The following is an 11,841-nucleotide window of genomic DNA, read 5'->3' on the forward strand; positions in this document are numbered from 1 at the left end:
GTCCCCGCGTGTCCCCTCCACCCGAGCGCGCACAATAATGCCCCACGCATCAGGGAAGCAGCAGGAGGAACCCGAAATCTAAACGTTCCTCAGGGGGGGTCCCGATCGTATCCAGTGGGGTGCACCATGTGGAGGGATGTCTTACTCCTGATGTGCCTGTGTTCCGTGGCAGCTGCTGGAAGGTCCGTGCGGCACCGGGGACACCCGTTCGAAACGTACCGACAGACAAGGTAAGAGCGGTCGGGGGCTGCTGTTACGACAATGCACACCGGAGAGCTGTAATTCACTGGAAAACGAGTGGAAATGATCAGAGCAGGTGGACGGGAAAACATCTGGAACGCACTGCGTTATTCGTCCCAGATGCGTAAAGGCGCATTGGCGAGCGTCTCTTAACCCCTGATCATGACCCACTTGCATGAAAATTTTTATACCATTATCACTGCTTCCTTAATAATCCATCCTGTTTAACTTGTTACGTCGGTTCTGTCTGTGTGTGCTGTTCCAATTACCTAACTGATGGAGAGGAGAAATGTTTTGTGCGTAAACGCGAAATGCGTGTGCGGCGGCCGACTGTACGCGTCGCGGCTGTACATTATTAAATATGGGAATAGTGACATATTAGAAAGGCATCATGTCAACCAAAGAAGGCAAAACGTGTATGGCCTTTATTTTTGCACGTTCTCGTGACGCCGACCCTGAGATTTGCGGCGCCGTCGCACGTGCGCGCCAGATTATGGGGAGAAATCAATCCATCAAGGGTCTGCAAGCCATTATTCACCAGCAGGGAGAGCTTGACATTTGACATATAATTCATGTTGCACTTTAATTCCACCCATCAACTTCTCATTTTTAAAGGGCGGGATCCCTCACCAAAAGTGAACTGCTCCTGCATTTCTTCTGTATTGAGTCTGATACAGAACAGGAGCAAAGGAATCTTGGGAACTGAGGTTATTCCCATATTCATGCTATGTTGGTTTGTAGAATCAGTATGATCATAAAAATGAAGAACTGTTGCTGGTCAACCCTATATACCTTCCTTACAGGCTGTGAATGAATATAAAAAAGTGTTTCCTTACTGTTAAAACCTGTTAGAGTGGAGCAACATAAATATCAGATTCCTCTTGCAGATATTCAGATTTAATTTATTCATTTTCCATTTGTTTTCCTGCAAAGTCATGTAGAGCATATGCAAAAATGCTGGATTAATGTATATAATACATTTAAGATTATTATGTGACCATGACAGTTGAGGAATTGTACCCAAGTATGTAATTTCATCCGTTAGCAGATATCTCAGAGCTGGAGGCTTTGGGGGGCACCGAGAGGCACCTTGCTGGCAGATGCTTGGTCTGCTGTGTTCCTCCAGTACAACTTTCACTTTTTAGCATGATGGAAAGGAATTCTGCTAACGTGACTAATTTTTCGAAAATATTTATATTGTTAGCAATTAATCATAAATTAAAACCACTCTTTCCCGTTCTGAGTGTTTTGGCCCACATTTGATCTTTTTTTTTTTCTTTAAAATTCTGCCACTGCCTTTCTTGCTGTACCTATAGGAAACATACACAGCAACATTATTTCTAACACACCTATTCATCCTACACTCATTTGGACCCATCTGATGTGCTAAGGCAACCATATTAATTATAATTATAATTATATGCTATTTTTAAGGGTTTTATTCTGAGGATTAAGATTAAATTTGGAAGGCATCTCTATGCCAGTGGTCATATGAGGATAAAAAGTAGTGCAAACAAACCTCATTTTATCTTTTTGTTTACTTCAGTGGTCTTTTTCCTTAATGTTTTACTGTTATGCCCTTGCTCTTGCTATAGTTCTGCATGAAAGAAAATCAGTTAAACTTTTCAAGATCATGAATCAGAAGTTCCCAGCTAAAGTAAATGTGGCCAGGCAGCATTTTTAGTATCAGTATAAGAAACAGAGCTGAAGTTTTGTTGCTTTATAGTGTTTTTTTTTTTTTTTTTTCTTTAAGGTGATCACAGCCAGTTTATGGGCCTTGTCATATGCAGGATGGGAATTTCACTGTCCCTAGTCATGCAGTTAGTGGTTGATAGAGGAGCTGTGATTTGGACAGACAGCGTGACTGTTTTCCAGGGAACAGACATGACGGAAGAGACTTTCCTGCCAAGAGGATTAGTGGCCAGCTGCTTCGGCTGATGAAAGAGTGAAATTTACCGCCATCCGCTCTTTATCAGCACTTATCATGATGTTTCTTGTGACCTGTCGCTCTAAAAATTACAAAACACCCCACCACATCAAAGTCTTTCTTATTTCCTGGTCCCATATTCCAGGGGTTTCTGGAGCAAAAATATATAGGATCAACTGGAGTCAGTTATTGCATCTGAGAGTGTCCAACCTGTTATAAAAAGTAGTCAGAAAAAGACAGTTTATTTGGAAATTGCCAGTGTAAATATTATATACCTAAAGAATTTGGTAAATATACCGTTGACAGTTTCTTTTTTCTAGGCCTCTGGAGTGTTTTTCCTTAATACATGTGGGTTCTTCAAAGACAAAAAATGCCTTTTTTTTTCCTTTAAAGGTTCTTTCTTGTTTGTTTACAAAACAAAACACCAAAATAAGGGCTAAAAGCTAATCGGCCTAAATGTGCTCTGAAATGGATCCAAACAGAGAAGGATAAAAGCCTTTTCTATTTTCCCTGGCAAGATGAATATACCCTCTGAATGCATATTTAATGTGTTCCAACGTTTTAAATATTCCTTTCATTTATAGCTATTAATGTAAATGTTTAATAAGGTTGCTTTCCTGGCAAGAGTCAGCAGAATCCTTCGAGCCTCGTTTATTGTTTGTGACATTCCAAACACATATTTCATTTAGTCTTTCAGTCATTATTATTAATTTTGGATACATAGGGTTTGGAAAGGTGGTGGCTGGATCCCTCTCTTTTTAATACCAGCACTGGATGGAGAAGGATAGTTCTTAAAAATTGTTTATGAAAAACTAATTAACGGTGCACTTCTTAAGTCCAATCACATGCTGAGTACCAATCAATCCCAATAATCAATTAAGGTACATCTAAATTACAACCCAGTGAATAGACTGTAGAGTTTTAGGAATAAATTACAAATATGTAAACATTAATTCAGTTATTTAAATGTTACAAACAGCTGTTTCAACACAAATATATTTACAGTATACAATAATAATAATAAGTTTTACAATGCAAGTGTGATGTGAGATTGCATTGCATTGAGAACTGAATAACCTACATGCTTTCTCTGAAGTGAATATGAAATATAAGCTTGTAAACAAGACACCACTGACCTGTTGCCCTGGTCTGTGCTTCAGTTTGTCAAGTGGCATATCTGTTGGATAACCTCAGTTTATTTGTTGCTTTTTGGGTATGTGAGAAAACTTTTACAACATAGACATTTTTTTTTTAAATGGGAAAATGCTTTGTTAGGCTTAAATTTATTATTTTATTTATTATTTATATACTGACTTTCCTTTGCAGATCAAGGAGAGAAACATCCAGAGTGCAGACTGGAAGTCATAAGTCTGGCAGGTTGGTCAATCAAACATTTTGACAGGGGTGAACATATGGGATTACGTTCCCCAGATTTCTGAAGGGATCTGCTTGAGATGGATGTAAGTGAATGTATACTAGCTAAATTGGGATTACATGCATCATTTCTTCCTCAGTGAATGAGGTTTATATAGATAAATGTAAGATCTCTGTCAAGATGACAGACGCTGCAAAAACTGGGGAATCAGTTCTTTGTGTACTGTAACATGCAGTACATACATGATGCATTCAGCAATTGCACAATTTGAAAATACTATGCACTTTTGTATAACTGCCAAAATGCATTTTTTTCTGAGAAGCCTGAATGCAGTTAAATCGGTAAGATTTATTTCTGCATTTCTGCAGAAGACATTGGGTTCCACACATAACCAAGTGCTCCCACTCAGATGGGACATTTTACCACCACAGTTCTTCCTTTGTAAATAACATACATCTAAACTGGTGAATGGAAAATCCAGAAAGCGGAAAATGTTTAGATTGTGTGTGAAATTACTGTCTGTTCTGCATGTCCTGATTTTTGTGCAGTTGCTTCATTTTCTGTGGGAGTGTGACATAGTTCAGAAAAGGCAACGGATAATCATCCATATGCAAAAAAAATGAACTGCTGAGCTTCATGTAAGGAAGAGTGCTTTATCACTTCCTTGCAGTCCTGTCCTGCGAAGGAGTCCAGACATGACAAAGTCCCCCGTGACAAAATCCGAGCAGCTCTTAAGAATAGATGACCATGACTTTACAATGAGGCCTGGGTTTGGAGGTAAGTTTTCAACTAAATTAAACTTTTATTATAGGTGGAAGCGCTCCCTGTTTGGTGATTCACTTTTATTAGTTTTAGAAGTGACTTGGTTTTAATCTGTTGAAAGCAATAGCCTTTACTTTACTGGGAAAGCCTATTGGATACATTTTTCAAGTCTGTTCTAGTCGAACTTTGCATTCAAAAATGTCTCTGCTGGATTCACAGGGACATCTGGTATAATATCTCAATTTTTTACACTGACATAATGAAGAATGGATTAAAGTGTTATGGTTTAGTGATTAATTACTGGCTACTATCATCATGGGATGGTGGAGAGGAGCTACCCATCTTTGCTATTGCTTATCTCCTATGGTCCAGTAAGAGTACGAGTGGTCCGGCCTGGTAGTTTCCTGGCGACCTCGAACAGAAACAAGCCATAGTCTTGTACCCCATCTGCATGTGCTTCTTTTGAAGGGATTAAAATTCCTCGTGCACTGGTTAGGGTTGCAGGGTTGATGTTTGTGTCACCAAGGGAGGTACTTTGTGAAGGAAACTGGACTGCTTTATTTTGTGTGGCTCACACAGATGTGTGTGTGTGTGTGTGTGTGTGTGTGTGGTAGCTACTGTCAGACAATAGGTTGCCTAGTGGGTCAGGAGACAAACTTGTCACCTGGAATTTATTTGTCTAAGTGCAAGAAAACGCCTGTGCAAGAAACCTTGAGTAAGACAGACATTTAAAAGAAGAGTATACCTGGGTGAAATTTGGTCTCTTTGGAGAAGCTGTTGCTGGCCAACAAAAATCATGATGAAAATAAAACAGAGGTGCACAGCTGATGATAAGCTGTAGAGGCTGTGTGGCTCCCGCTGAGGTGTGGGTTTTGTCATACTGAGGTCTTTCCGGACTAGCAAGTGGAAAATCATGGGGTAGAAAACTGTATTTATGGTTTTTTTTTTTTATTGTTTTATTTTTGGCTCATATTCAAAAAGCCAAGACAAAATCCTTGCCATATGGATCACGATGACCTGTCAGCTCCAGAATAAGTATGGAAGGAAGAAAAAAGCAAAAGTAGCAAAACAGAACACTGCAAAATATTTAACTGGAAACTCAAAATTCCAGGCAAATACACCCAAAACACACTCTGCATGAATTAATAACTCCCAAACCGTGCAGCATCATTGCAAACATCTCCACTCAAACTCACTCAGTCAATCAGCCAATCAATTTCCAGTGTCATTTAATAGAGTCTATATTGAGGTTAATGACCGCACCTGGTACTTGTTTCCTCGTAACAAACTCTCGTTCGTGCAGCTATCGGTCTGGGAGGAGGAAATGTGATCTGGTCTCATGTTTCCTGCACATGTGTTTATGCACTTCCTCTTATTCTTTATTTATTTCTTTTATTTCTAAGACTTTAGAAAATTGCCTGTGGTCATGTTAAAAATCATACTTCTCATTGTGAGTCTGTGTGTGCAGGAAGTGGCTACTAACTGTTAAATTAGACTTAATAAAACTGAGTTTTTATTGAACTTTCCGTGTGGTACACAGTGTTTAGTTTAATTGAATGACTTTTTGGTGTTGTGAATTACATTGACCAAAAAGCAGAAACAATTTGGAAATCGGCAATTTCTGACGAGCTGTTTCTCCTTTACCAGAACCAGTTGTCATACAAAGAATATCAAAACTGAAGGAGAAATTTCTCATCAAATCTAGCTTGAAGTTAAAAAAAAAAAAACTCAAGCAGGACCTTTAATTCTGGACTTTTTGCTGAGAAACTGCACTCAGACAACCATTATAACTGCTTTTATCAGTCTGTCTTTTAAAACATCTACTCTCTTCAGCTTAAAAATCTGCTGAAAGTGAGGGGGAAAAAAAAGCACAAAGCTGGATATTATCCAGCTATTGGCAGCTGTGACAAGTTTGATCCATTATGACCTAGTTGCATGTGTTCTCCACAGAGGATAATGGAGAGCAAACGAGAGAGAAAAAAACAGACTCATTCAGATAAAATCCACTCTACTCACTGAACCATACTTTTTAAATGTTCCCTGACAAGGCCTTAAAAAGCAAAATGTATAACAAGCTTTTTCAAGTAGAGGGATGGTTATATTGCAGCGTTGGGGAAAGTGGCAGTAAATTGCTCAGTGTGGGGTGTTTACTGTTATTTAAATGTAATGATTTTTTTCTCTGACTTTCAGTTGAACCAGACACCATATTTTAATTTTGGAATACTGTGTTGCAGTGCTCTTTGAAAAAATATGTATTCGATTACCCGAATTTAGAAAAGCGAAACTGAAAACTGGACATTTGTTACCTGTCCTTTATTTTAATTATATAGTTGATTATATGATTATTATAATTATTCTAGCTGTTACTTGAAAATGACAATATTTTCCCCCTTTTTCATGATTCTGAATACATTGTTCTCCCATTTAAGGGCCTGCGATTCCTGTTGGGGTGGATGTTCAGGTCGAAAGCCTTGACACAATTTCTGAAGTTGATATGGTATGTATCTCATTTATCTCATTTATGTGTAAGATTTATATCAAATTTATAGTACTACACTAATGTTAATTAGTGCACTTTCAACTAGTGTGAACTTTTCGTGGTATAAATTGTGTTTTCATTCATTATTCAAAGAGAATCAGTTCGCAATAAATGCGTTAAGTATGACATATAAGCTTATCACTGATAACTCAATAATGATAAGCAAAACTTAGGTCAGATAGACAAATCCTAAACAGCAGAGTTACTGTTTTATAAGTATTTCAGATTATTTGCTTTTTAATGAATACATCAAGATAAAAATAAATTGTTAGACCCATATATTGTGTTGTAATTAATTATACAAACAGCTTTCTAAATTTTTTTTTTGACCCAAAGAGATTTATAATGGTTGCACATGACTTCAAGTCTTACAATATCCTTCAACACTACTGGACATGTTTACATGAACTTTTCAAAATGAGAGTTTAACCTCTTGGTGGCCATCAGAGTGTAGCTATGCAGTAACACTGTGTTTTCAGGACTTCACTATGACCCTGTACCTGAGACACTACTGGAAGGATGAGCGCCTGTCTTTCCCCAGCACGAACAACCAGAGCATGACCTTCGACAGTCGCCTGGTGAGAAAGATCTGGGTCCCCGACATGTTCTTTGTGCATTCAAAAAGGTCCTTCATCCATGACACCACGACGGACAATGTAATGCTGCGCGTGTATCCTGATGGCAACGTGCTCTACAGTTTAAGGTAAATGAGAGAACAAACAAACATAACATTTTTGATATGTAATGCTTGTTGATATGTATTCATAATTCCATGTGAATGAATATTAACACAACATAAAACAGTGCATTTATTTATGGTCCAGCAGGCAGCAACAGATGACAGACTTTTAACCTGAAAGTTATTAATTCAATCAAGAAATCAAGATCAAGAAATTTACATTTAATTTCTGTACTAAAAGGACCCAAATAAATGTAATTTATAACATAAACGGGTAAAAGATTGCTTTAGATAAAACTCCATTAAAACCATCTTATAAGTAATGTATTAATATTCAGAGAATTTGCTAGTCAGAAATGTGTGGTTTTTTTAACTTTACACTGTAAATTACACTGAATAACCAAAGGATTTTGAAATCTACATATGTGATCAAAGATGAAAAGCTTGAACTTTTGTGAAACTAGGCAGGAAAAGTATCTAATATACTATATGAAATGTTTACATTACTCAGAAATGGAAGAGCAGGACCATGCATTGAGGGAAAATGGGAACAGTTGAATCATGTCCATCGCATTCTTTTACTTAAGCCTGAAACTTTACTATTATTATCACTGCATTTGAAGGATTACAGTTACCTCCATGTGCAACATGGATCTGAGTCGATTCCCTCTGGACACTCAGACTTGCTCCCTCGAGATCGAGAGCTGTGAGTCTCTGATGGCCTTCACCTTCTCTCTTTTCATTGTAACCCCTCATTACCGATATTTTCTCACTCTGTCTTTATTCATTTCCAATGAAGTATGTTCTAACCACTTTGTTTCTACAGATGCATATACAGATGATGACCTCATGCTCTATTGGAAGAAGGGCAATGACTCCCTGAAGACTGATGACAGGATATCGCTGTCTCAGTTTCTCATCCAGAAGTTCCACACAACCACAAAGCTAGCATTTTATAGCAGTACAGGTATCTTCTAGCAGAGGTTGATGTTATTCTAGAGGCAATCGGTGTTGACCAGACCCAAGGTTATGTACTGAAATTGTTTTTATGCCTTTTCCTTCCACCCAGGCTGGTACAATCGTCTGTATATCCACTTTACACTGCGGCGACACATCTTCTTCTTTCTGCTGCAGACCTACTTTCCAGCCACACTGATGGTCATGCTCTCCTGGGTATCTTTCTGGATTGACCGGCGAGCAGTTCCTGCTAGGGTTCCTCTAGGTTAGCAGTTTATATTTACATTTATTTATTTAGCAGACGTGGGGGGTGCGGTGGTGCAGTGGATTGGACTGGGTCCTGCTCTCCAGTGGGTCTGGGGTTTGAGTCCCGCTTGGGGTGCCTTGCGGCGGACTGATGTCCCGTCCTGGGTGTGTCCCCTCCCCCTCCAGCTTATGCCCTGTGTTGCCGGGTTAGGCTCCGGTTCCCCGTGACCCCGTATGGGGCAAGCGGTTCAGAAAATGTGTGTGTGTGTTTGGCAGATGGTTTTCTCCAAAGCAGCTTCCAATGAACTCTATGTTATGTTAACAGCTGACACACCTTAGTCACCAAGGTGACTTACACTGCTAGATACACTACTTACACTGGGTCACTCATCCATACATCAGTGGAACACACACTCTCTGTGTCACTCACACACTATGGGTGAACCTGAACAGCATGTCTTTGGACTGTGGGAGGAAACAGAGCACCTGGAGGAAACCCACACAGGGAGAACATGCAAATTCCACACAGACTGAGCAGGGATCAAACGCACATCCTCTTGCACCACCGAGGTCGCTGTGCCGCCATGCCGTCCGGTTTCTTTGCTATTGAAATTCTGATTTAGAATATTACTTTTACAAAAGCACATTACCATCATTTCAGCATCATTTCAACATCTTGACTGTAGAAAACTGAAATTTTACTTGTTTCCTCAGGGACTACCTACTGAAAAGTAATGTATGTTTATTGTGCCCAGGTATCACCACGGTGCTTACCATGTCCACCATCATCACTGGGGTGAATGCCTCCATGCCCAGGGTCTCCTACATTAAAGCTGTGGATGTGTACCTCTGGGTTAGTTTTGTATTTGTCTTCCTCTCTGTGATAGAGTACGCCGCGGTCAACTATCTGACCACGGTGCAGGAACGCAAAGAGAGGAAGCTGCGAGATCAGGTAAGATGTTTAAGAGAAAGACACATGTCACATCGCACCCTTTCTTGCAATTTTCATATCTGTTGTTTGGATAGTATTACTGGTCAACTAACTAAAGACAGTTGTAAGATAAACATACAATGAAATTTCACCTGTCATCTTTGGCTTTAGTGGAACTTGGAAACTTTAAGTGTCATTTCAAAATAAGTCTGTAAGTTTTTTTTTTTTTTAATACTTTGTCTACAATAAACCTTCCTTTGATTCTGTTTATCTCACTTCAGCTCCCGTGCACATGTGGCATTTCCCACCCCGATCCCATGATAATGAATGCAAGCTACAGCGACATAGATGTCAATGCCACCGGGAACTACAGCATGCCAGAGACTCGAAACAAACAGGAGAGGACCTTGGCACAGCTGGTGTTTGGGGATGGTCAGGGCCGTGGACCTATGAAAACCTCTTGGGGTTATATGAGCATGTGGATTGATACCCATGCCATTGACAAGTACTCAAGAGTCATCTTTCCTGGTGCCTACACCCTCTTCAACATCATTTATTGGTCCATCTACTCCTAATGCCAGCATCACGCAGGGTACAGACCCTCTCTTTGTACTGTCACCCTGGAGCAGTAAAGGACCACACTGACTGTGATCTCTGAGGCAGGGTTAAGAAGAACTTTTGTGTTGTGCAAAGTTGTTTACAAAAGCAAAAATTATGCTAAAAAGGGTGAAAAATGAACAGGGTGTAAGGCAACATTTGTGTCAAATAAAAATAAGTGTGCCATACACATACTGCAGATAAGTGTTTGTCAAATAATTCCTATGACTAAAAATGTAATTCAACAATATATTCAGTGCCAGTCAAAAGTTTGGACACACTTGATTTAACGTGTTTTTCAGAATCTTAAAGACATTTTTGTTTAAAGAGTGATGCTTAAGTGCTTGCTATGGTGGCACAGCAAGTAGTGCTGCTGTCTCACACTGCTTGGGTGGTGTGAAGGGAAATGGGTTCAATCCCTGCTAAGTCTCTGTGGAGTTTGCATGTTCTCCCCATGTCTGTTTGAGTTTCCTTTCAAAGTCCAAAGACATGCTGTTCAGGTTCCCCCATAGTGTGTGTGAATGATAGAGAGAGTGTGTTCCACTGATGTATGAATGAGTGACCCACTGTAAGTAGTGTATCTAGCAGTGTAATTTCACCTTGGTGAATGAGGTGTGTGAGCTGGTAATACTGCATAGAGTTCATTGGAAGATGCTTTGGAGAAAAGTGTTTACTAAATATAATTATGTAAACGTTTCAAGCAGTGAAGTTGGTACCTATGTATGTGTTTCTTCCCCAGACAAAAATTTTAATTGAAAAAGGCAACCCCTCCATCAACAAGTAGTATTCATGCCACCTGACCTAAATCCATTTTAGATGGTTTGGGATCAGTTGGACTTAGAGTGACGATAGTGCTCAGGATAGTACTCATTGTATATGGGAACTTCCTCAAGATTTTTTTGATCACTGCATACAGTAATTATTTTATAGTTTTGACACCCTCACTATTTTTCTGAAATGTAGAAAATAAAAAAAACTCAACAAGTAGATATGTGTTCAGAATTTTGACTGGTACTGTATGTTTGTGAAATATGGACTTCTATTTGGTATATGGCATCATCGCTATTCTCATATACGTAAATGTTTTATAACTTCAAAACAATGCATCACATGTGATTCTAGGTCCTTGCTATTCCATAAATACTGCTTATGATGTATTTTGTGCATGTTTGAACAATGGGAACAAACTGATTGCCATACAAATTGTAGTTTTATTAGTACTCCAGTATTTTAGGTAATACTGTTATTAGTCTTAGAGATTATATAGTATACCATTTTTAAATCAGCACTTTCCAGGACTAATGCAATACTTCCTTTATAAGTAAAGTGGCATTAAGATGATTGTTTTTGGCATGTTTCAATTTCTTTGATATTATGCACTGGGGGATGTGAAAAGCTACACAGGCAATTGTGCTGAGTTTATAGTCAGCAATTTTTCATACACTATATCTTACTTCTACATGTTAACTGTAGAAGTAAGACAATGAGCAACCATTTGATTCCCTTGTGTCATGTGTTAAATGGTAACTGGAACATCGCATAGTCCAAATGGCATGCATGCGAAGTTATAGAGGCCAAAACCTTTAGG

The 11,841-nt window shown here is 39.0% G+C and overlaps 1 protein-coding gene across 1 annotated transcript; it reads left to right on the forward strand.

Moving 5' to 3' along the window:
- The first annotated feature begins 3,493 nt into the window (after positions 1-3,493).
- LOC108921154 (gamma-aminobutyric acid receptor subunit rho-1-like) lies at positions 3,494-10,231 on the forward strand. The gene is made up of 9 exons (XM_018730488.2): positions 3,494-3,544; positions 4,213-4,319; positions 6,734-6,801; positions 7,323-7,546; positions 8,146-8,228; positions 8,349-8,489; positions 8,592-8,744; positions 9,481-9,677; positions 9,938-10,231. The coding sequence occupies exons 2-9, from the start codon at positions 4,238-4,240 to the stop codon at positions 10,229-10,231; spliced, it is 1,242 nt and encodes a 413-aa protein (XP_018586004.1). The 5' UTR covers positions 3,494-3,544; positions 4,213-4,237.
- Positions 10,232-11,841: the final 1,610 nt, after the last annotated feature.

This window comes from Scleropages formosus, chromosome 15 (genome assembly GCF_900964775.1).
Source record: "Scleropages formosus chromosome 15, fSclFor1.1, whole genome shotgun sequence".
Lineage (NCBI taxonomy): Eukaryota > Metazoa > Chordata > Actinopteri > Osteoglossiformes > Osteoglossidae > Scleropages > Scleropages formosus.